Here is a 26769-nt window from a genome sequence, read left to right as displayed (position 1 = left end):
GCAATGGCACCCCACTCCAGTACTCTCGCCTGGAAAATCCCATGGACGGAGGAGCCTGGAAGGCTACAGTCCGTGGGGTCATTGAGGGTCGGACGCTACTGAGGGCCTTCACTTTCACTTTTCACTTTCATGCATTGGAGAAGGAAATGGCAACCCACTCCAGTGTTCTTGCCTGGAGAATCCCAGGGACAGGGGAGCCTGGTGGGCTGCCGTCTCTGGGGTCACACAGAGTCGGACACGACTGAAGCGACGTAGCAGCAGCAGCACCACACAGTTACCAGTACCAATTTGGACTCAGGAACAGTCTTAGTAGAGCTGACCTGAAGCAGAGGTCTACCTGCTGAACAGATATTGCCCAAACTAAGAAGGTAAGTCAAGGATGATTTTCAATATCTTTATTAAGAAATATCAAAAGTTGATTACATTTCCATACACAGTTTTACAAAGTTCAAGTGAAGGGGAATGTAGGGAGGCCATCAGTATGCCTGTTTGGACACCACAATCACTTACCAAAAAGGTAACCTTGTCACTTTCGGTCACCTTAACAGTGGTCCACACAAGGCTCTTTCCCACTTCCACTAGGCCACAGCACAATACATTACTTGAATTTTACTAAGTTATAAATTCTCTTCTGTCATTATCCTTCCCTGAAAAAGCCAAGCTGTTTATAGAAAGCACAACAGTTGAGTCCCATTGACTGCTGTTTGCATCACATTTTCACAAAGCCTGCTTTGAGAGTTGGGAAACATTGCAAGCTACATGTTACCATAGCACACTTGGGATGGAACCCACGCACATTGTTATTTTTTATTTAACATTTAACAAAAAAAGAGGGAAGCACTTAACTTGGAAACAAAACAGCACAGTCATCAGTGGAGAAGTTAAGTGCGGGACAGGGCCTGCAGATTCTACGATGCTCCTCCAAGAGGTCACCAGGGTGACCAAGAACAATTGGAGGCAGGGATACCAATACAGAATACAGAAAGAGAGCCTCTTGGGCAGGGAACATCACAATCTTTTGTGTCAGGGATATTGAATCAGAGGGGAATTACACTTTCAAAAATAATCAGGGCTAATGGGTCCTTGGCACCCGACAGGACACAGCAATGGTGTGGTGTGCCTCGGGGAAGGCTTGTGCTGGGTCAGCTAAAACTGGGTCTCTGAAGAGACTGTCCAGCAGCATCAAAAAGCGCTGTCTTCAGAGGAAGGACTCCTTATTCACCCACATGAGACTGCGGGTCTCGTTGGGCTTGCATTCGTACTCAATGACGGAGAAGGGGCTTCCCCACTGGCAGTGATCTCGCTTGTGGTAATTGTAGAACTTGACCTGCCACATCGTCTCGAAGGTCCCAATGTCAGTGAACTGAGGGAAGAGAAACACACCCCGTCAAAAACTCATTCTGCCACCAGCAATAGACAAGAGCTGGTGTTCGTGGAAGAGGTGTAACAGGGAAGAACAGATCTGACTCCATATTAGAGCTGTTTCTTTTACTTTAACCTTCACATTCTATTGTTTTTGCTTCGAGGTAAGAATGTTACCTGAAATACACAGGAGAGCCCATTTTCAAGGTTCTGACTTTTAAGAGTACATTTTTCTATTCATATAGAGGTAAAATGTTGCAGAACAGAGAAGAACATTCATCTGGTTGGAGGTTTACGGTAACATTGTGACCTGACCGGTGTGGACTGCTGCAAGAATAAAGGATTCCTGCACTAAGTAAGAGGTTTGCAATGACTAACTCTCCTCCCTACACTCTGCCCCTCACGTTTTAGAAACCAGTATAATGATTCCGGGCTCCTGTGATAAAAGCTTAGGCCTTTTACTCTAACGACCGATCTTCCTTTGTTACAAGAAAGATTTTCCTGAAAAGCTATCTGTAAGTCATTTATTTCTCTATAAAATCATATTCCTATTACACTTATTGCATTTGCTATGATATTGCCTTTAATAAAAATAACTCCCCAAATGTATATGTTTCCCAAATTTAAGTTCTGGAAACGACTCTTAGAATTTCAGAATTTCAGAGCTTGCCACAGAAGGGAGATTGGGAAGAGAAGAGAGGGAATGGTGTTTAATGATTGTTTTTGGTTTCTGTTTCAAAAAACAGTTGTACCAAATAACGTGTGTACATCAGGACTAAACATAAGATACAACTGCCCTCCCATCATTAATTTCAACTCTAGGAATACCTATCTTATCGAAAGCATTTGCTTGCTAAAGATGCTAACTTTCAAGTACTATTGAGTGTTTATAAGCCATACCCATGCCTCAGGTTTTGATTATACATTATCCAAAGCCATAGTTGAGTACCTACTGTGTGCCTTGCACATAGAAATATTTGTATAAGGAATGCTCCTTGCTCTCAAGAAATTTGCCTTCTTCTTCCAGAAGACAGGCCCTGAAAACACTGCACAGAATTCTCCAGAGTCATGAGCACACAATTCTCATGTAGCTCAGAAGAGGGTACAGAATACCCTAGAGGCCACTGGGCAGGGGCTCAAGTGGCCTGTGGGGTAGCCTGACCCTGCCACCATCTCCTGGAGCTATTTAGGGGACCTGGCATTAAGTAGTATGATGCCTGCTGTTATTTTCTCCTCTGACCCTCCCTTGTCATGGGAGGTTACAGGGACTGACTTAGTAGGGTTCTTAGACTTGTCAGGAGCCAGAAGACATGGAGGGGGGAGGGCAGTGAGCAATAGGAGCCTTCTGCATGCGGCTGCCACAGGGGGAGGGTGATCAGGTGCTTCCCAGATAGCTTTCCAAGATGCTTTCAAAATTATATCCTGCACCATTGCCTCATCTTGTTAATCTGATCCCAAAACAAGGTTTGGCTTGCCTTTGGAAAATTCGCTTGACTTGTAACAGTGGATGATGTACCTCGAGTCCACAAATCTTCTCTCAGCTAAGAAAATGAAGTCTCTCTTTTTAGAAAGTCATAACTTAAAGATCTGTGCACAAATATGCAGCTTTATTCACAAAAGCCCTAGACTGGAATCAACCCAAATGTTCCATCATTTACCTGCTGATAGACACATTTTGGTATATCTATTAATATAAAAAGGATTTTTACTTAACAATGAAATAGAACATACTGATTCAGGAAGCAATAAAGTTGGATTTCAAAGTCATACTGAGCAAAAGAATTTAAACCCCAAAGAATATATGATTCCATATATGTTTGTACATATATATGTATATCTATATAGTCTGTAGTGATAGAATGCCAGGCTCCTCTGTCTATGGAGTTTTCCAGGCAAGAATATTGGAGTGGGTTGCCAGCTCCTACTCCAGGGGCTCTCCCTGACTCAGGGATTGAAACTGCATCTCTTGTGTGTCCTGTACTGCAGGTGGATTCTTTACCTGCTGAGCCATCAGGGAAGCCCCAGAATATAATCTGTGCTGAGAGGAAACATCTGTGGTTACGTAGGTTACCTGAGGTAGGAAGAGGGGATAGATGATTGATGAAAATGTGCCAGAGGCAACTTTTTGCAGGTGACGGAAACATTTTACATCTTGATTGGGGTGGTGGTTACATGAGCACATGTATGTGTTTGTTAAAACTCATTAATCAGTATACTTAAAATGGGTATATTTATTATATGTAAGCTATACAACAAAGTTGATTAAAAATTAGAAATATTGATTTTTAATGAGCAACAAGGAGACAGGTATTCTTAACCCTGCCAGTGGCAACTGAATTACACAGCCTTTTGGAAGGGTAATTTGTATCAAGTAAAGCTGTGAAGATACTTGGGTATAGCAATTTCATTTATAATTTATCTTGACATCACAGTGTTCGGAATAGTGAAAACCTGAATACTAAATTTCCATCCTTAATTATGGCATATCTATATAGTGGAATACTACGTAACAATTCTAAATGTAAATATTTAAATAAAATTTTCTATTATTCTGTATTGTTACCTGAACTAAGCAGAGTACCAAAAAGACTGTCTAGCATTAATGTCATTAAAATTATACATGTTATGGACTTTCCTGGTGGTCCAGTGGTTAAGAATCTGCCTGCCAGTGTAGGGACACGGGATCAGTCCCTGGTCCAGGAAGATCCCACATGCCGTGGAGCAACTAAGCCCACATACCACAGCTAATGAGCCTGTGCTCTAGAGCCTGTGAGAAGCGACTGAGCCGGGGGCCACAGCTACTGAAGCCCATGCGCCTAGAACCTAGGCTCTGCAACAAGGGAAGTCATAGCAATGAGAAACCCGTGCACCACAACTAGAGAGAAGGCCCCACTCTCCGCAACTAGAGAAAGCCTGCATGTAGCCACGAAGACCCAGTGCAGCCAATAAATAAATTACATTAAAAAAATTACACGTTAATGCTGATGGAATAAGTTTCATTTTCTTCTATGTACTTATTGGCACTTTAAAGATTTAATGATCAACTTTTACTTTTATAATCAGAAAAAATGTTAAGCCAAATTGTATTTACAAGTTTTACCAAATAGATAATATCCTTAACATAAAATATGTTAAGAACTACTAAGAACATTTGGATAAAACTGAACAGTTCATTAAAAAAAATTGGCTAACTCTGAAAAATATAAGAGTCGGACAAGACTGAGTGACTTCACTTTGACTTTTCACTTTCATGCACTGGAGAAGGAAATGGCAACCCACTCCAGTGTTCTTGCCTAGAGAATCCCAGGGATGGGGGAGCCTGGCAGGCTGCCGTCTACAGGGTCGCACAGAGTCAGACACGACTGAAGCGACTTAGCAGCAGCAGTATTATTAGTAATTAAAGAAATACAAACTTTCAGAGTTTTGTATCTTGTTCACCTATCAACTTAGCAAACATTTTCAAATACCAGAAGCTATTTAAGCCTACAACTTTAGGAAAGTATTATGAAAAATGGTGGTATATCTGTACTCTGAATATGTATAATCACTAAACAGAAATTTAGGTTTTTTAAAAAGTGTATTATTTATTTATTTCGCTTTGGCTATGCTGGGTCTTTGCTGTTGTGCAGGCTTTCCTCTAGCTGTGGTGAGTGGGGGCTATGCTTTGAACTTCTTACTGCGGTGGCTCCTTGTTGCGGAGCATGTGCTCTGAGGAATGGGGCTCAGTAGCTGCAGTGCATGGGCTCAGTAGTTCTGGTCGGTGGGCTCTAGAGGGCAGGCGCAGTAGCTGTGGCACACGGGCTTAGGTGCCCAGTGGCATGTCGAGTCTTTCTGCATCAGGGATTGAAACTGTGTCTTCTGCATTGGCAGGTGGGTTTTTTTTTACCACTGAGCCACCAGGGAAGCCCAGGAATTAAGTTTTAATGATGACAGAAGATGATTAAAACAATGTTAACAGAAAAAAGATGGCTGAAAATGAGCTCAAATACACTAAGATGTATAGAGAAAAGGAAATGGAAAAATATTAACAATAGTTCCCAAAGTAAACTTTTTGTATCTTTCCACTTAGATTTTCTGCAATAAATATGTTACTCTTATAAGCAGAAAGAATATTTTAAATGGTGAAATGGATCTATCACCCCTGAAAAATTAACACGAATATCCCTCAAACCCTAGGGATTTAATAAAATCTATTTAAGGATACATATATCCTAATGAAAACGTTACAACTTTGTTTATAATACCATCCTTAAGTGGTAATAATAAACTGATATCTCATTTTACAAATCACCGAGATGACTTACTATTATTTTTTTACCAATGTAGGATACTGTACATTTTAAGTGCAACTGAATTAAATTATAAAAATATTGTATAAACACCAACTAAACTTTCACAGGAGCAGCTTGAAACAAGGTTAGGTAAGTGGGAGAAACAATACTGCGGCCTTTTTGGAAATAGATATAAATAAAAGTTAGTCACAAAAACAAACAAAGATGATTATGACCACAGGCAATCAACAAAAATGAAAGCCCTTAAGGCACTACACTTACATCTGAGTAACCTTACAGCTAAGAAAGTCTCCATCCAAGAATTCTCAGTAACACAGTAAACCAAAACAGAAATATGTTGACAGCAAGTCACAGCTAAAAATTCTACTTTGTTTCTCTTTTATTAATGTTGGATTCAAGGTCACGTTATAGCAAACTTAACTGCTGCTGACTAGGCATATATTTTCCTCTCTCCCACATCTTAATTGTTTTAACTTCTCATAAGCGCTCTTTCTATTCTTCCTTCTGGAGCTCTATTTCCTGGCCATTTCTACCTAACTCAGGATTTCTTCTGTTCTGGCTAAGAACAGATGGGGGCTTCAAAGCCGACATTGTTTTTGAAGAACAGAAACAACTACACAGCTCTCTACCCTCTCCCAACCCATCTGTGCCTTCCAAGGAAAATCTACCCAGGCAAGCTCCCCAGTGATGCAATTAGACAGTATAATTCTGTGCATTTAATAGCTCTCTTTTTTAAAATACACAATTACTATCACTTAATCTCATTCAGTCTTGTGACTGGTTTTAACATCTCCATTTTGTGGATGAAAGAACTAATTCAGAGAGGTTAAGTGAGTTGCTCTAGCACTGTGCAGCCAGCTAGTGGTAGGAGCAAGTCAAGAACCTAGGTTTCCTAATTTTCATCTAGAAAATGATAACCAGTGTACAAGCAAATGAGCTACAAGCTACTGAACAGTGTTTCTTTTTTTCTCCCTGAATGAGAAGAACATCTATGAATTGTCATGTGTAGAATGTTTTAGGAGGCCACTACAGACTGACTGTATCTCCCCAAAATTCATATGGTGAAGCTTAAATCCCCAGTGATGGTATTTGGATGTGGGATCTTCCAGAAGTAATTATGGCGGGAAGATGGAGCCCTCATGAATAGGATTAGTGCTCTTATAAAAATAGACATAAGAGGGGTGATCTGTTTCTCCCTTCCTTCATGTGAGAACATGGTAAGAAAGAAGCTGTCTATGAATCAGGAAGAGTGTTCTCATCAGACACCAGGTCTTCTAGCACCTTGATCTTGGATTTCCGGCCTCCAGAACTGTGAGAAATAAATATCTGGTGTTTAAGCCACCCAGTCTATCGTATTCTGAAACTGACACTCTACTATAGACCTGGACATTTTATTTACTTTAGTTTTCTTAGAAGTTACAAGCCTTGGTACACTTTTATTTGACCACCAATGTGAAGGGGAGCCCATCGGATTCTAAGGAGAGGAGACTCATTTGTTGTCCTCAGTAATAAGTGAGGAATCTTGACTTGTTAATAAACAGTAAATATCTTATTAACATTGTTTTTCTGTTGTGCTGGGTCTCTGTTACCCTGTGCAGGCTTGCCCTGGTTGTGGAGAGCAGGGGCTACTCTCTACCTGCGGTACATGGGCTTCTCACTCTGGTGGCCTCTCCTGTTGGAGAGAAAAGGCTCTAGGCACAAAGGCTCTGGGTTGCAGCACTTTGGCTCGGTAGCTGTCATGTGGGTTTGGTAGTTGTGGCTCATGGGCTCTAGAGTGTGGGGTTAGTAACTGTAGCACATGGGCTTAGCTGCCCCATGGCATGTGGAATCTTCCCGGACTGGGGATTGAACTCATGTCTCCTAAATTGGAAGGCAGATATTTAATCACTGTACCACCAAGGAAGTCCTGAAGAATTTGTTTTAAACAATTTCTGTGGTGGTCTTACAACCATATGACCTAGAATCCCCAGAGTACTTCTCTCCATTCACCATTCTACTCAGTTTCACCGGTGACATGTGAAATTCATTAAGAATAAAGTGACTCAGAAATTCACTGACTTAGGAGCACAGAATGAACTTATTGTATTGATAGAGACATGAGGTTACTTCATTAGTAAACAAATTCAGAATAAATAAGCATCTATGACTTTTAACTGTGGTATGACCTACCAATTCCTACTGGATTCCGAACATCTCTATTCCTGTACTGTTTGAAGTTTTATTAGTAAAGCCTTATTTTCCATTTCTCTTAGCTGAATATATAGGGTTAAAAGTTCTAAGTCTTATAAGTATGCTTAACTTCATAAGAAATTGTTAAACTTTTCCAAAGTGATGGTGCCATTTTACTTTCCCACCAGCAATATGACTTTCAGTTGTTCTATTGATACATTCTCTCCAAAAGCTGACATTTCCAGTTCTTTTAATTTTAGCTGTATAGCAGTAAGAGGAAGAAAAGCAATAAAGAGCAGAAACCAATTAAACAGAAAAAGGAAAAACAGTAAAGAAAAACTGATGAAACTAAAATCTTCTTTAAAAACTGTCTTTAAAATTGATAAATCCCAGCAAAACTGAGCAGGAAAAAGAAAGCAAATTACCAATATTAGGAATGAAAGATGCTATCACTATTGATCTTATATTGGTAACAACATGGGATCCTTAGATCAGGAGCAACGTTATACCAACATGGGCTTCCCTGGTGGCTCAGTGGTAAAAAATCTGCCTGCTGATGCACAAGACATGGGTTCAGTCCTTGCATTGGGAAGATCCCTGGGAGGAGGCAATGGCAACCCACTCCAGTATTCTTGCTTAGGAAATCTCAAGGACTGAGGAGCCTGGCAGGGTGCAGTCCATTGGGTTGCAAAAGTGTTGGCCACAACTTAGAGACTAAGCAGCAACATATACCAATATATTTGGTATACAAATGTATAAATTCTTTGAAAGACACAAACTATCACTAAATCTCTAACTACTAAAGAAACTGAATTTGTAATTAAAATTCTTCCCAGGAAGACAATTTCAGGCTCAGTGGCTTCATTGATAAATTCATATACTTAAGGGGAAAATACTGATTCTACATAACAGAAGAAGGAATACTTCTCAATTCATTTTGTGAAGCCACTGTTATCCTGATACCAAAATCTGGGATATTATGGGTAAAGGAAAGTTGCAGACAAAAATCCTTCATGGGTTTATGCATAAAACTTACATATAATTTTATTTGCTTGAAATATTTGTAAATCAAATCCAGCAATACATAATAAGGATATTACATTGGAGGTTTATCTTCAGAACTCAAGGATGGTTCAATATTTGAAAATCTATGTAACCTGCATATTAACAAAATAAAGGAGAAACACTATGTAATCATATCAATAAATGCAGAAAGAACATGTGGTAATTCAACTTCCTTATACCTTATTAAAGACTCTGATGCTGGGAGGGATTGGGGGCAGGAGGAGAAGGGGACGACTGAGGATGAGATGGCTGGATGGCATCACAGACTTGATGGATGTGAGTCTGAGTGAACTCCGGAAGATGGTGATGGACAGGGAGGCCTGGCGTGCTTCGATTCATGGGGTCGCAAAGAGTCGGACACGACTGAGCGACTGAACTGAACTGAACTATACCTTATTTATACTTATACTATCCTTATTTATACCTTTTACCATCCTTATACTTTATTATCATATATATAATAAAAACTCTCAGCAAACTAGGAATAGAAGAAAATGTCTTCAGTCTGATTAAGGGCCATCAATAAAAAAACAATAGCTAACATCACCTTCAACGTTAAGTGAAGAGAGTCCTTTTCTATAAGATGGAAATAAGGCAAGGAGAGCAGTTGCTTCTATTCCTGTTCAGCATTGTATTAGTGGCCCTAAGTCAGTATCTTAAGGCAAGAGGGGGAAAAAGGGAAACAAAACTTTCAATTCACGATAAAAATATGTGTGCAAAAACTGAAGCAATTAACAAGCAAATTCAGCAAGTTTGCAGGACCCCAAATCAATTTAGAGTAAATCATATTTCATAAAGAAATACACTAGCATTGAATTAGTAGTAGTATTTCTACTATTTGGCCAATTTTGTGGGTGAAAATTCGCCTTGTATTATTTATATATATACATATTTATCAATAGTGAAATTGTCATTTTTAATATTTATTGATGATTTACATTCCTTTAGCCTATTATTTTTTGCTTATTTTTCAATTTCCCATGTCCTTCTCTTTCAACTTCCTATGCCCAGTAAGGTTCTCTTCCTTACTGGTTTTGAAGATTTCTTTATATATGAAGCAACAGATTGTGCCAAAATATTAGAAAGAGTTGACATGAGGAACACATTTTACATTTGGGAACGCATGGATAAGGCCACCTTCCGGCACAACACAGGTTCACAACAAGCTCATGCACTGCTTGCCTCATTCCTCCAAACTATCCCCAGCTCCTGTCTAAGAGGCCAAACAAAAGGGGACTAATGTGATGACTATCATAATGCAGACAGACTCTCCCTTTGAGCTCTCTCCTTGAAGGGACTAAGTGGAGGATTAGTCCCATAGATACAAGTCAGCAATACTCTTTGAAATGGGGGTGGAGGCTTTTAGAGTTGCGTGTTGTTGTTTAGTCACTAAGCCGTGCCCAACTCTTTTGTGACTCCACGGACTATAGCCCTCCATCAGGCTCCTCTGTCTGTGGGATTTCCCAGGCAATAATACTGGAGTGGGCTCCATTTCCTTCTCTAGGGGATCTTCCCCACCCAGGGATGGAACCCACATCCCCTCTGTACAGAGGTTCCTCCTGTACAGGCAGGTTCTTTACCACTGAGCTGTCAGGGAAGCCCTCAGAATTGGGTATCATTCATTGATTCCCTGTGCCAGGGCCTCTGGAATTATGTGAACGAAGAGATCACTGCCACTAATCTAAGTCAGATGGCATTTGATAACATCCTGAGTTCAGCTTCAGGGCTGCAGCATTGTCTGCACGGGCAGTGGTAAATCGAGGCAACAATGCTCAACCATCCATGTTATAAACAAGCTTTTCACGTGTCACCAAGTATCATTTGCCTTTTAAGGAAACTTTAATTACCTTTGTTTACAATGTTTAACAGGAAATCTATATTTATGTAATCAGAGTTTTCCATTTTTAATCTTTGGATTTCTTCCATTTCTTTTAGGTTTAGATACATTCTTTTCATTTTGATTTTTTTTTACAAAGTTGATGCTTTAGAGATAATCTCATAATCCATCTGAAATATTTTTTGATCAGGAAAGAAGGAAAGGCATCAGGAAAGAAGAACAGAGCCTCCCAAATAGCCAATTATCCTAGCATCATTTATCCAGCATTTAAAAATCTGAGAAACTATCTTGAGGTAACCTTAGACTTGTAAGAAGTTGTTCTGGTGTACCTTTAATTCAGCTTTCCTTGCTAGCTTCACCTACTTGATTAATTGACTTTACCTAGACATCTCAAGACTTCCTTATTGTGCAAGTGGTTGTGTCAGCAATGTATAATATTTAAGCTTGACCAAAGTTTTGTCATAGGATAGTGTTAAAGCACATGCAAGGCTTTCATCACTAAAATGAAATTTTCACTTAACATTTCAGCTGCTTACTTGATCAGGAAAACTTCTAATTTCAGTTAATAATAATTCTAATTTCAACTGTAATTGAATCAGCCTATCACTGATAAAATACAGATGCAAGGCCAATGCACAAACCAAAAGCTGTATGGTCATTGTTGGAACAATCAATCACCTGCTTCTTCTAGAGTAGAAATTATATTTAAGGACCTAGGCTTTACTGCTTAGACTCATAAAATGTGAAATACCATTTTAAATCTTTTGGAAATGATGTACAATATAAACATAAATGAAGTTAGAATTAGAGGAAAGTTAAATCACATAAAATCTAAAATTATGGGGAAGCCAAAATAGGCTGTCGACTATGAAGAAATAACCATCTTCATTTTAAAAGAAAAAATCATAATAAAATGAAAAATTTTAGTGTAATTGTATTTTGACACAATGGAAAATAAAATAGAGCAAAAGAGAAATAGGATAGATATGACAGATTTTTTTATTAGGAGTCTGTGATTTAAAAAAATAATTTCCAACAGAAGCATTGACAAAACATGAAAGAACAATCTACAGAAGAAACAAAATTAAATTGACATGTAGAAATGTTTATTCTTGTGATAGTGAAAAGTAAACTAGAAAATCTATTACATTTGAAGTAATTCTCAGTGATGTCATAATTATAACAAAGTCAGTAGGTTTCTTCATTGCTAGCAACATTGTAAAATAGTATGTACAACTTAAAAAAACAAATACCAAAATGCTATACTGGAGAAGAGCCTTAAAGATTCAGTTCTTTTGACCAAATATTTTTACTCAGATTGACATGGATATATATGTATATATGTATATACATATATAAAATTTTACATTATAGCACTTTTTATGATGGGACAATCAATATATCTAATATCTGGGTAAGTCTAATCATGATACATTGTGATACAGTCTTATATTACCATTAAAATTTTAAAAATATGTAGAAAGTTGGACAATATATATTAAAAATGATTGCAACTATAGAATGTATTTATGTGGGAGTTAATCTGAAAATGAACAAAATAAAAATGTAGGGATTACTGGTGCTTTAAAAGTTTGCTCACACTTCTGAATCTTATCTTGATATTTCAGTTTTTTTAAAGAAACATGCAAATCCCTTGAGATGCTGGGATGCATTGCCATACTTCTCGGCATGCCTGTACCCAACCAGAAAGGAATCCTATATGGATTTGTTGGATTTCAGTCCTAGTTGGTGTCATCCTAAATGACAGTATTTGAGAATCTGACTTCAGCAAATAACTAGTATCATACCCTAAGGGTAAGTTTATAATTTTTATACCATGTTAGGGCTGACAGTGGTCTTAGTGATCAAAGAGTAGAATCCATCTATTTGTATTAAAGAAACAGGCCCACTGAGTTAAGCCTGGGATCCCACTGCCTGGGATCACAGTTAATTATGGGGCTTCCCTCATGGCTCAGATGATAGAGAATTGTCTGTAATGCAGAATACCTGGGTCAAGAAGATCTCCTGGAGAAGGGAATGGCAACCCACTCCAGTATTCTTGCCCGGACAATCCCATGGACAGAGGAACTTGGCAGACTACAGTCCACGGTGTTTCAAAGAGTCGGACACAACTGAGGGGCTAACACACAGCTAATTATAGAAGAAGATGGCATCCTAATACCTTCAGAACTTCCAGTTTTAATTCTGACATTCTAGAGGTTTCCTCAGGCACCCACACCACTGATGTTTCCCTTGATAAAGTATATAAATTTAATAATCCAGGAATTTGCTGCTTAACTGACTGTATTTACCTGGATAATTCAAGGTTTTGGTGTTGCCTGTGAGAATACGTTATGTCTACACTTTTAAAAATTTGAGTCATAATAATGGTAACTTAAAAATGTCACAGGATAATGATGAAACTAGCTGAAAGCTTCACCACTAGAACGAACATTTGAATTTAATACCAGAGCTGCTGACATAATAAGAAAACCTCTAATTTCCATTGTTTTCCTGAGAATCAGCCTACTACAAATAAACCACAAATGCATGGCCAATGCTCAAACCTAACGCTATGTGATCACTGCTGGAACGCTCAACTATCAGCCACCTGCTTCTTTTAGAGTGGAAATTATATGGAAGAATCCAGGCTTTACAGATGGCACTCAGGATTCTGGAGTTAGAGCATAGAGATTCTTTTCCCCACAACACATCCTAAAGGCATTGAGTAACATAAAAGCTCCCCAGCCTTTTAGGAGGTACCTAGACAGGCAATCCAGACTTATGTGAGTAATAAAATCACAGTATGATTTGTGATATGGATATGGATATGTTTAAATTATACTCATGTTAAAAAAAATACCGTGTTTCAGTCTCATTCAAAATAATGTAGATGTTCTTAGTTTACAAATCCAATTAAGGTTTCAACCAAGTTCTAAATTGTTTGTTAATCGTTCTCCCTAGTGTTCTTTTTACACTTACAGCAAAAGCAGTGTGACTCACACCATTTTAAAACCAGAGGGAGTTATAGCCCTGCTCCCCTCAGCCCCTATTGGCTCCAGGGAGAACGTGGGGAGGGGAGGTCTCCTCTCCTGTCCTGTGACCACCTGGAACGGGACACAGTCTCATCTACTGTGACTGCCTCCGTTCCTGATCCAGTGCTTGGTACCAGTTCAGTGAAAGAATGAACAACTTAAAGTCAGCCCACCGGCCTTTTGAGCTCTCATTCGAATTCTGATAGATGGCCAATAGGCATATGAAAAGATGCTCAACATCACTATTAGAGAAATGCAAATCAAAACCACAATGAGGTACCACCTCACACCAGTCAGAATGGCTATCATTAAAAGGTCTACAAATAACAAATGCTGGACAGGGGGCAGAGATCCATACACCATTGGTGGGAATGTAAATTGGTGCAGACACTATGGAAAACAGTATGGAGTTTCCCCCAAAAAACTAAATATAGAGTTGCCATATGATTCAGCAATCCCACTCCTGGGCATATGCCCAGACAAAAGTAAAGTTTTAAAAGATACATGCATCCCTATGTTCAAGCAGCACCATTTAGCCAAGACATGGAAACAACCTAAATGTCCTTTGACAGATGAATGGATAAAGAAGATGTGGTGCACACATACAATGGATATTACTCAGCTATCAAAAAGAATGCAATAATGCCATTTGCAGCAACCTGGATAGACCTAGAGATTATCATACTAAGCAAAGTAAGTCAGAAGGAAAAATACAAATACCATATGAGATCAGTTACATGTGGAATCTAAAATACTATACAAATCAACATATCTATGAAACAAAAACAGACTCACAGATATAGACAACACGCTGGTGGTTGCCAAGCGGGAGAGAGAGTTGGGGGGGGAGGGAAAGGAAGTTTGGGATTAGCAGAAGCAAACTATTATATATAGGATAGAAAAACAACAACAAGGTCATACTGTATAGCACAGGGAACTATGTTCAATATTTTATGACAAACCATAATGGAAAAGACTGTGAAAAGACTATATATATATAGTCTTCCGGGATTTTCCAAGATTTTCTGGAAAATATAAACATATATGACTGAGTATCTGGCATGCTGCGATTCATGGGGTCTCAGAGTCGGACACGACTGAGCGACTGAACTGAACTGAACTGAACTTAGCTGTACAGAAGAAATTAACACCACACTGTAAATCAACTAAACTTCAATAAAATTTAAAAAAATAAAAATAAAATTCTGATAAGCAATTGCAATTCTGCTTCCAGTTAATCATTCCTTTAACTCTAATTATCGATACATATGCTATTCTTGATACACTAGAAGGACACTTCTTTGATACAAAAGAAATTTATTTTGATCCACCAGTCTTTTACTGGATATGTGATCTTCAAATATTTTTTTAGAAGTCTAAAATACCTTTTAAAATGTGTTTCTGTAGAAATGGATGGTTTTCTCAGAAAACCAACTAAAACGGACTCAATAAAACATTCAAAGCCTCTCCAAAGGCAAACTTATGGACTAAGTCGAAAGTTATGGATATTCTTTCCAAATATCTTTACTTTGGATCCTGTCTTTTATGGGGAAATTCTGTCAGACTTTCAAATAACAGCTAAATCATATACCATGTAGACAGTTTCAGAGCACAAACTATGAAAATGTGCCCAATTCATTTTACAAAGCGATTAATTCTAACACCTCAACTTAAACTGTGAAGTCCTTTGCACATTTCCCCTTCTAATCTACACATTGCTACTAGACTGATTTTTAACAACTGGCAAATCTTATCACCGTTACCAGGAAATGGAAGTCCTACATTGAAATGTTTTTTAAAATGGTGGTAATAGTGGAGTGGAACTGTTAGATGAAACTTACAAAGATATAAGTTTGTAAGAAACTGACAAAATGTAAACAAAAGCTATTTGATGCCTTTAAAAAGCAACTGAAAGCAAGACAGAAATCAGTTACTCTTGAAGGATCTTAATTCTAACAATTAAGAACTGTCCCTGTGGTTTTTTGCCTGAGGGTGCTCCCCAATCACAGGCAGTTCTGGCAGAAGGAAACCGCAGTTTTATCCACTGGAAAAGGGAGAAGAGTGTCCTGGGCTGGAAGAGCAGCTGGAAATTTAGGAGAAAATCCTGGAAGCAAGAGAGCTGTAGAAGAGGTGAGACCCCAAATCTGACTGTGGTTATGCCATAATTCTACAGGCTAATCGCCATGTATAGGCTGCTGGGAGGGGGCTCTTCCTGCTTGAAAAAACAGACCAACCAGTAAAGAGTCTATTTCCCCCACCAAACAACAGAAATGTATTGTTTCATAGTTTAAGAGGTTGGTGGCGGTTTAGTCGCTAAGTCGTGTCTGACTCTTCTGCGACCCCATGGGCTAGAGGATGCCAGGCTCCTCAGATGTCCCAGATCAGGGTGTTGGCAGGGTTGATTTCAACTAAGGGAAGCGTCAATTCTTGAAAGAGAAAGTTATGCTGAAAAAGATTTGGAAGTTTGCTGCTGTTTTTTTTGTTTGTTTGTTGTTTTTTTAATTGAATGCATTCCTAAACCTGAGAAGTTGAAGCCTTAGTGGCTTGAAAGTACCAAAGCAAAGGGCTCAGGACTGGCAGAGAAACAGGAAATTTAGAGGAACCTGAGGGTGGATGGATACCAAACTCATAGTATAAACTGTCCAATTCCTTAGCTGACTGCTAAACTCCACTCAGCAGAGATTTCAGCTGCTATCCTGCTGGAAAGCTAGCATTTGCAGCTTCAGTCCCGGAATGTACCGCAAAAATAGAATAATCCTCAGAAGAATAAAATAAACTAAAATCAACAATATACCATCTATAACATTTAGTTTCTAATCAAATATTATCAAACAAGTAACAACAGAGGAAAGCATGACCCATATTCAGGAAAAAAGTCATTCCAGCTCTAAATGGGACTAGATACTAGATTTACCAAATAAATATTTCAGACAAGCAATTATAAATCTGCTCAAAGAGGTAAAGGGGTATATGGTCAAAATGGGCAAACAGATAAGGAACCTTGAGAAATGGAAACTATAGAAAATACAGATAAACATTCTAGAGCTGAAAAATATAATGATAGAAAAAAAATCAGAAAACAAGCATGAGTAAATTGGGGCAGATGACAAAAACAGTGAACTTGAGTATACATCAATAGGAATTATCTAATTTGGAGATCCATAAAGTAAAGACCTGTAGGCTAATACCAAACTGTCCAATGTGTAATTGAAGCACTACAAAGGGAGAGAATAAAGTTGGAAAGAATTTGAGGCAAAATAAAAATTAAAAATAACTCAAATTTGGTAAGAACATTAACTTATACACTCAAATTCTATCTCTGTGTGTATAACCTAAATTAAAATGTTTTAATGCAAGCAAAAGAAAGAGATACTTCAGATAGGATTGGAAATCAATGAAACAGAAAAATGGGTCAGTGAAGCATGCGAAAACAAAGCTGGGTTTTTGAAAAAGCCAATAAAATTGGTAAATCTCTAGCTAGACTGGTTGGGGATAAGGGAGGAATGGAAAATTATAAACAGAAAAAATAAGTGGACATTATTAGAGACCCTAACACATCAAAGGATGGTGGAGGATTATTACCAACAATTTTGTGCAAACAAATTTGACAATTTAGTTGAAATAAATGAATGATATCAAAGACAAATTACAAAAATTAACTCAAGAAATAAAACCTGAATAGCCCGTTATCAAAGAAGGAAGGTGAATTTGTAACTAAAAACCTTTAAACAAAATTAAATGCATACCTTTATTGGTGAATTCTATCCAACATTAAATAAAAATGATATTTTAATAATAATAATATAAACTCTTCCAGAAAACAGAAGAGTGAACAACTTTCAAATAATTTTATTATTATTCTGATACCAAAACTAGACAATGACAATACAAAAAAGAAAACCACAGACTAATATTTCTCAGGAACACAGATGTAAAATCCTCAATAAAATGTTAATGAATCAAATCCACTTATATATACAGGGAACATACCATTGACCAATTGGTATTTATCCTAGTATTCAATAACTCAAAGTTGTTTCAACATTGAATAAACAATAAAATCTACTAGAGAATAAAGAAGACATTATATGATCATCCCAGGAGGTAAAGAAAGAATCTTTGAAAACATATGACACATTCATATTTTTTTAAACCTCTCAGTAAAATTTCAGTAAATTAGTGATAGAAGGGAACTTCATTAACCTGATAACACACATTTAATAAAAAACCCTACAGCTAACATCGTACTTAGTGTTGAAAGACTGAATGCTTTCTTCCTGAGATTAGGGGAACAAAGATGTCCACTCTCATCAATTCTGCTTAGCATCAGACTGGAAGTCCTAGGCATTGCCATCAAGACAGAAATAAAAGGAATATGAATTGAAAAAGAAGAAGAAAAACTTTTTCTTTGCAGAAGACATTATATCAAACATGGAAAAGCTTAAGTGTTCTACAAAAAAAAAAAATCCCAAATAACTATTAGGATTAATAAGTGAGATTAGCAAGGCCTCAGAATTCAAGATGAATATAGAAAAAAATCAATTTTATTTCTATAAATAGTAAACCACCATATATAATAGTGTTTAAGTATGAAATACGTAATGAAAAATTTAACAACATATGTATAAAATCTGTACAGGAAACACTGTAATGCCTTATAGAGAGAAATTAAAGAAGACCTAAATAAGCAGACATATTCATGTATCACAAGACTCAATATTAAAGTGTCAAATCTTTCCAAACTGCCCAATTTGCAAACCCAATTAATATTCCAGGTCTTGGAGAATTGGAGGATGAACTGACAAGTTCATGCTAAAATCTATATAACAATGCCCAGGGCCTAGAATAGTCAAAATGACTTTGAATAAACAAAGCTGAAAGATTTAGGCTATCCAATTTAAAGACTAAAATATAGATCATGAAATAAAATGTTTTAGCTCTTGTAGGTCTTTTGCATTTCTAAACTTAAAAGACTGATATAATTAAGTATGTAAAGTAACTAGAATTCTTATACATTGCTGGTAAAAATATGAAATGGTACAACAATCAGGATATTTCTCATATGGTTAAACGTATACTTACCATGTGATTTGTTAAATCTCCTCTTAGGTATTTACTCAAGAGAAACGAAAACATGTTCACTTTAAGAGTCATACTCAAATATTCATAACAATTTTATTTATAACTCCAAAGGCTGCAAACAACCCAGCTGTTCATTTATTGGTAAAGGGATAAATAAACTCTTGTATATCCTTACCATGAAATACTACTCAGTAACAAAAGGAACCAACGACTTAAACAAAAACATTATACTACAACATAATGCTGAGTGAAGGAAATCAGGCACAATGCTATGATTCTATTTACATGAAATTCTAGAACCATTAGAACTGTTATTGAGACAAAAAGCTCAGAGTGGCTAAGACTGGGGGCATTGACTACAGGTAGGCGTGGAGGAAATTTTCAGGATGACCAGAAATGTTCTATATTTTTACTGGGGTGGTGATTATACACTAGTCAAAATCTATGTTACTGTACACCTTAAATTGGTGTATTCATGCATGTAAGAATTAAAGATATTAAAATTAAAAAAATAAAAAACTAAAAATAAATAAATAAATAAATTGGTGTATTAATATATTTGCGCTTCCCTTGTGGCTCAGCTGGTAAAGAATCTGCCTGCAATGTGGGAGACCTGGGTTTGATCCCAGGGTTGGGAAGATCCCCTGGAGATGGCAAAGGCTACCCACTCCAGTAATCTAGCCTGGTGAATATATTTACATACAATCTGTATGTAAATTGCATACCAAAGTTGACTTACAAACCTTCAATGGATTCCCACAGGCATGAAGATAAATTCAATAAGCAGGCCCTGTAACATCTAAGCTCTATTTACCTCTCCAGTTTAATCTTTAAAAACATTTTTTTTTATTGGAATATAGTTGATTTACAATGTTGGGTTGCTGCTGCTGCTGCTTCTAAGTTGCTTCAGTCGTGTCCGACTCTGTGTGACCCCAGAGACGGCAGCCCACCAGGCTCCCCTGTCCCTGGGATTCTCCAGGCAAGGACACTGGAGTGGGTTGCCATTTCCTTCTCCAATGCGTGAAAGTGAAAAGTGAAAGTGAAGTCTCTCAGTCGTGTCCAACTCCTGGCAACCCCATGGACTGCAGCCTACCAGGCTCCTCCATCCATGGGATTTGCCAGGCAAGAGTACTGGAGTGGGTTGCCATTGCCTTCTCCGACAATGTTGGGTTAAATCCATCTTAATCTTAAATCAGTCTCAACCTCACTGTCTGCTCAAGCTATGCTGGGCTACTCACTCCTTGAAACACATTTATTGCTCTCCTCCAGCTGTTGATCTTTGTAGCTCCTTTTTCCTCAAGTGTTCCCTCTTCTCTCAGCTCTTAAGAAAGCCATCCCTTAAATCTTGGGCTAGACTAAGACCCCTGCTATATGTCCCAAGGGTACCACTACTCTTTTAGTACATTTTGTACAATAATAATTATTCATTTTATTATTGATAATCTTGTATAAAGTATGTTTTCCTCCTCTAGATTAGAAGCCCTATGAAGCCAGGGATATCTATTCTGTTCACCACTCTTCTCCCAATGCCTGATATATAGAAGAAGTCTTTACATATTTGCTGATAAATCAGCCAAACAAAAAAATTATAAAATTAAAAATTAGAACCCTTAAATATTAGCATTTTCAATGTAACAACATTATTAAAAATAAGTGACATTAAGTAGGGTTTCTTTTAAGATATGAAGAGATGTTTAGTATTTCAAATTATTTCCATAGATGGATGGATAAAGGAATGAAATGAAATTCAACACATCTCCCAATTATCTCTTAATGAACCAGAAAAAGGATGCTTTAACAAGATAAATATTTGAAGCCAATAGTACATCTAATAGTGAAACATTGGAGATAAGGATTATCACTATTAGTGGAAAACATTATTCTAGAAGCATTAGCCAATGAAATAAGGGCAGGGAAAAAACCCAGAAAATGACACTATTATATGAATTAATGATTATGACTATCTACCTGAAAAATCCAAGATCACTGAATGAAGAATTTTAGTAAGCAAGTTTAGTAAAGTGGCCAATTATAAAATATACAAACACGTTCTGTAAAAACAGTGCAGTAGTGGTGTAAGTACAGGCAGACCGATGGAACAGATAACAAAAATGTAGGGAGAGAATTGAACTTTTGCCACAAAGAAATTACTATAAAACAGATCATTGGAGAAGCATGGATTATTTAATTAACTGTACTGAGACACTGGGCTTCCCAGGTGGCTCAGTGGTAAAGAATCTGCCTGCCAATGCAGGAGATGTGGGTTTGATCCTTGGGTTGGGAAGAACCTCTGGCGAAGGAAATGGCAACCTACTCCAGTATTCTTGTCTGGGAAATCCCATAGACAGAGGAACCTGGCAGGCTATAGTCCATGGGGTCACAAAAAATTGGACATGACTTAGAGACTAACACAACAACAAGTGGGACATTATGAACGAATATATGAAATTATGAGCTGATATAACATTTCATAGTATTTGATTTTATATCCTTTCTTAAGGGAAAATTGTGATTATTGTCTTTTACATGGTTTCCGTTTGCTTTGGCATCATACCCCAACACTCCCAAGTAGACCTTACCGGCATGGTGATCTGGATGGGCTGCCGTTCTCCACTCTTGGTCGGGGCCACACCTTCTGTGTCATATGTTCCCGTATATACGATCCTGTCCCCATCGGGCTCTTTAGACTTCAGTTCCAGTGGGACAACCACACCACCAATGGAAATGTTCCTGCAATGGACTTGAGTTGATCATATACGGTAGAAATTAGCTTAGGCACCCTGTCCTGGTCTGGACCATAACCCTGGGCAGAAACCATACAGGGTTGGCTAACAGAGACACTGTGGTGTGATAGAAAGTTCTGAAACTTTAGGGAGCTTGTCTTTCCCAACTAACCAGTCATGTGAACCTAGATCAACTGCTTAATCTCTCTGGATTGACATGACTATTCTCACCAGAATACTTGTACAAGGGTAAGTCAGATTCTGTCAATGGTCTTCCTCTTAGTTTCTCATCCGTGGAACTTTAAAAAACCTAGCTATACCCAGCCTATCTCAAACACTTGGCTTGGGGTGTGGTTTGGGCATTTGTAAATTAATTTTAACATTGCAGAGGTGATTCTAATGCACAGGAAGAATTCAAAACCACTGAACAAGTTCTCTAACAATTTTTTTTCTGTTCCAACATCAGAACATTAGGGGTCCCACGATTTGGGGGGTACACTTCCTCAAGCCAGGCATATACCAAAAATTCTCACTGCATCATTTCCTCATGTTAGGGTAATGGTTCTTGAAGTGTCATCCCTGGACCAGCAATGTCAGTATCACCTGCCAACCTATCAGAAAGCAAATTCTTAAGCTCCACTCTAGTGGTAGAGTTTACTACATCTACTTAAGGTGAGGTTCAGTCATCTGTGTTTTAAAGAGCCCTCCAGGTGATTTCTCATGTACACTCAGGTTTGAGAACCACTGGTTAGGGCATTGAAGCACTTTGAAAAAATTAAAGTATAACAGGAAAAAAAAGTTTTATCATTAACACAAATTTGTTTTTAGATTAACTTGAAAAATAGAGAACTATCCTGAGGGAACTAGACTAGGTAACTTGGTAGAAGGGTTTGCCAGGAAAAAAGGGAAAGGAAAAGTCTAGATCGTATCTAGATGCACAGAACACCTGGAAATGTGAGGATAATGGATGCTTGGAGCTGCTGGGGATGCTGACAAGTAAACAGACCAAGAGCATCAGAAGCAACCCAGGTTTGATTCTAGATCTTTCAACTGGAGCCTGGCACCTAGAAGGCCGATACAACTTTGTTGAATTAAGGTCAACTGCGGGAGACTTAACCTATCAGCCCTCTCCACCCCACCTTCTGAACTCAGCAAATGGAAGTAGATAAAATACAGGGTGGTTTCTTTCCTCTTTCCACACTAGACTTCACACCCTGCTTAGGTAGAAGCTGAGAGGTAAAGGACTCCACCTCTTATGGTAAAGGATACTTCCCCATTCCTGCACTCTTCTACACTGACTTTCTAGCCAGAGGTTTACTGGATACATTAACCTCTGACAGCAGAGACGAGATAGTTTCTGCCACACACACACACACACACACACACACACACACACACAGATACACACACACCACCATCCTTTTGTTGTAAGGATGCTGCTAATCCCATCACCAGGCTGAACAGACAATTCAGGAGAAAAAGAAACACACCAGGCAAGGGAAACTAGGCCTAAGCGGGGAAGGCTGCCCTCCGTCTTGCTCTTCCAGCCCCGGGATTCCAGGCTCATAATGGCTGATGGATGAGCGGCAAGCATCCTTAAGAAGCCCCAATAATCATCCACCCCCAATTTTATACCTCATTACTCAGCCTTTGTCCCTCCTTCAGTCTCGCAGAACCCGGCGGAGATGAACCAGAATTGCGGCAGGTGAAGCCCAAGGCGAGCTTTTCCCCTCCGCCCCACCCCGGCCGCCTGAGGGTCCGCATCAGTGGCTGGACAGAAGGGATGAGAAATTTACAAGAAAAAGCCCCCAATCCCCTGGTTTCCAGTTGCAGTTTTAAACACCTCACCCTTCAGGCGTGGAGGGAAGCGAGAATAGCGGAGATGACTTAGGGAGCAGACAGCTGACCTCATATCTCCCCCCAACAAAACCTCCTGGGCCCTCCGGGCGAGGTGAGAGGCAAGAGGTGCCCGGAAGAGGCTCTGGCTGTCCCGGGGGCCTCGTTCCACCCAGCGTATCCCAAGCCGGGCCGGTCAGCCGCGGCGCGCGCCCGCACTCACTCGACCTGCAGCGTGGTGGGCTTAATCTTCACCTCCACCTTGTAGGAGGAGCCCGTGAGCAGCTTGATGGTGCGGTTCTGGCCGAAGCGCTGCCCGTCCACCTTGTAGAAAACCGGGCCGTCGTTCGGCTGGATGCGCAGGGCGATGGAGAGGCGCACGAGGCCCGGCAGGTCTCCCATGGCTGGGCGCGGGCGGGCGCGGCGGCTCCAGGGGGGCGGAGGACTGAGCCGGCGGCGACCGGGCGGCTGGAGCGCGGTGGGCGGAGAGGAAGCGCGGGGAGGGAGAGGGAGGCGGCAGAGCGGAGGCTGCCGCTAGGAGCCCGAGCCGTCGCGGCCGTCAGCCCCGGCTTCCCAGGAGCAGCTCCGCAAGCTGTGGTCCCCAGACCCCCTCGGCGAAGAAGCGGGCCCCAGGGACAGCTCCGAGGCCCGGTGCTCCCGCATCCCCCACTCCCCGAGCCGCGCGCTCCGCGCACCCATGGGGCTCACTCCGGCCCGCAGGCCGCGGGCAGATCCGCGCAGCTGGAGGAGAGAGAGTTAATCCTGTTTACGCATTACAATCCCCTTCAGGGGGGGAAGCGGACATTTAGGCTCCTCCTAGGGCAGCGCGGGGCGGGCGGAGGGGAGGATGGGAAGGAACCGGGTAGATCCTGGGTTTAAGAGGCACTACATCCAGCCGCAAGACTTCGGGATCTGGATATCCCCTCGCACAGCGAAGAGCTGTGGACACCGTTGCTCGCGGATCTGGCCCCAGCCAGCCAGGAGGAGGCTGAGGAGCCAAAGCGGGGCAGGAGACCGTTAGCTAGTGATTTTAATCTCAGGAAACATGTCTTTCCAAAGTTTAGGGGACAAGGCTGAGGATACTAGCAATTCCATCTAATGTGGATTGCAAACCATCCTGGATTAGGAATGCGCGCTAAAAAAGAAAAAGGAAAGAACCAATACATGTTCAAGGAGCTACATCTTCTCTTGGGTGTGTATTTCCATTATACATGTCCTTGTCTCAAGAATGAAACCGTGTAATGAATCACATACATTTTCACTGGTCTTGTAGGATAAGCTATTATAACCCTGTCAAAGGAATTGGCATGGGTCTAAGGCATGGTGACAGTGGCCAAGAGGAGGGATCAGTACAAAGATTGTTGGCAGGGCATCCGTTGCGACACCCGCAGAGTTCAGGTTTGCATATTAAGCATGCAGAAGTCGGTTGACAGCTCTAGATTTTGGAGGCAAGGGGAGACCAATGGTGTCCCGGCTCCACTGGGAATGGCTTCAGATAGCCGGGAATGATCACCTGCTTCAGCACCACCTCGTGGATAGTACCAGGGCCGCGGAGCACACCTGGGGAATGGAGAAGCAGGTTAGTGAGGACGAAGGGGCAAGATGAGTCTGTTCGGTGGGTTTTGCTCAGTCACGGTAGTAATACTTTTCTTTAGAAATAGCTCCATCTTGAAGGTGATTTGTTTCCTATATTCTACAAATATAAATCAGCTTTTTTTTGTTTTGTTTTTTAAAAGGAGCAAAACCTGGTCATCTAAAAAAAAAAATCAGCTTTAATTCTCATTTCAGGATGGTCTGCAATATTCCCCACACTACTCTTTGAAGGTTATTAAATTCTGTAGAGCTGAAGAATTGAGTATGGCCATTTGTTTGCCTGACATTGGATAGATTTGCCCACCACACCACAGTTACTAACATTGCTGTTATTTTCCTTCTAAATATACTGATATATATCCATATATATATATTAATTTGTTTAAAAAAGTGAAAATGAAAGTGTTAGTCCCTCAGTCATCTCTGACTGTGATCCCACGGACAGAGGAGCCTGGAGGGCAAGAATACTGGAGTGGGTAGCCATTCCCTTTTCTAGGGGATCTTCCCCTCCCAGGAATTGAACCAGGATCTGCTGCATTGCAGGCAGATTCTTTACCATCTGAGGAACCAGGGAACCCATATGCCTCTCATATGTAGTGTATTTTGGTTCCCTAAGAAGATTTTGGCACAGGATCTTTGCCTCTTCGGGTTTCCCAATAGTGTCTACCATACTGTCTTCGGCAAAAGGACTCTTCAAGTTTTTACTAATTTAACCAACTTGTTCAGACTTCACTAGAGGGGAGTGAGTAATGCTGGAGGAAATGGCTTGAAAATGTTCCTGGCAGCAGAAGCAGCTGGTGCAGTGATTAAGCCCAGAATCACAACACTCAGACTTGATAAAATCCACACTCAACCACTTTGCTAGTTGTGTAACCTTGTGTAAGTTTCACTACCTCTTGGAAATGGTTTTCTCATCTGTAAAATACGGGAGGGGGAAGTAGATGCTATCTCTTTGATATGGTTGTCATGAGGATCAAATGAGATAATGCACATTCTAGTGCTGAATCTAATATTAACAACTGTTATTAGGTGGAAATGCAAACAGTCACTATTTGGGCTTCTTGGGTAGCTTGAACAGTAAAGAATCTGTCTGCAGTGCTGGAGACCCTGGTTTGATCACTGGTTCGGGGAGATCCCCTGAAGAAAGGTATGGCAAACCACTCCAGTATTCTTGCTTGGAGAATTCCACGGTCAGATGAGCCTGGTGGGCTACAGTCCTTGGGGTTGCAAAGACTCAGACACGACGGAGGAACTAACACACACACAAGGATGCTCACCGTCTCTAGTAGAAGAGTCAGAAGAATGCAGATTGAATCAGTAATATCAAACTATTAGGCCTATCAGTAGGAACAAACTTAAAAGGCTTTTGAATTCAGTGTTGGTAAAGATGTGGGGAAATCAGGCCTCCTAGTAGTAATCTGCTAGTAAAGTGATGCTCAAAATTCTCCAAGTCAGGCTTCAGCAATACATGAACCGTAAACTCCCTGATGTTCAAGCTGGTTTTAGAAAAGGCAGAGGAACCAGAGATCAAATTGCCAACATCCGCTGGATCAAGAAAAAAGCAAGAGAGTTCCAGAAAAACATCTATTTCTGCTTTATTGACTAGGCCAAAGCCTTTGACTGTGTGGATCACAATAAACTGTGGAAAATTCTGAAAGAGATGGGAATACCAGACCACCTAACCTGCCTCTTGAGAAATCTGTATGCAGGTCAGGAAGCAACAGTTAGAATTGGACATGGAACAACAGACTGGTTCCAAATAGGAAAAGGAGTAC

At 39.8% G+C, this 26769-nt stretch overlaps 1 protein-coding gene across 1 annotated transcript; it reads right to left on the bottom strand.

Annotated features, from left to right (window-relative positions):
- Nucleotides 1-380: 380 nt before the first annotated feature.
- On the bottom strand, nucleotides 381-24366 carry CNRIP1 (cannabinoid receptor interacting protein 1). Its single transcript, XM_069582994.1, has 3 exons — nucleotides 23625-24366; nucleotides 21422-21572; nucleotides 381-1363 (listed from the first exon to the last, which is right to left on the bottom strand). The coding sequence occupies exons 1-3, from the start codon at nucleotides 23801-23803 to the stop codon at nucleotides 1199-1201; spliced, it is 495 nt and encodes a 164-aa protein (XP_069439095.1). The 5' UTR covers nucleotides 23804-24366; the 3' UTR covers nucleotides 381-1198.
- Nucleotides 24367-26769: the final 2403 nt, after the last annotated feature.

This window comes from Ovis canadensis, chromosome 3, assembly GCF_042477335.2.
Source record: "Ovis canadensis isolate MfBH-ARS-UI-01 breed Bighorn chromosome 3, ARS-UI_OviCan_v2, whole genome shotgun sequence".
Taxonomy (NCBI): domain Eukaryota; kingdom Metazoa; phylum Chordata; class Mammalia; order Artiodactyla; family Bovidae; genus Ovis; species Ovis canadensis.
This window is presented reverse-complemented; position numbering and strand designations above follow the sequence as displayed.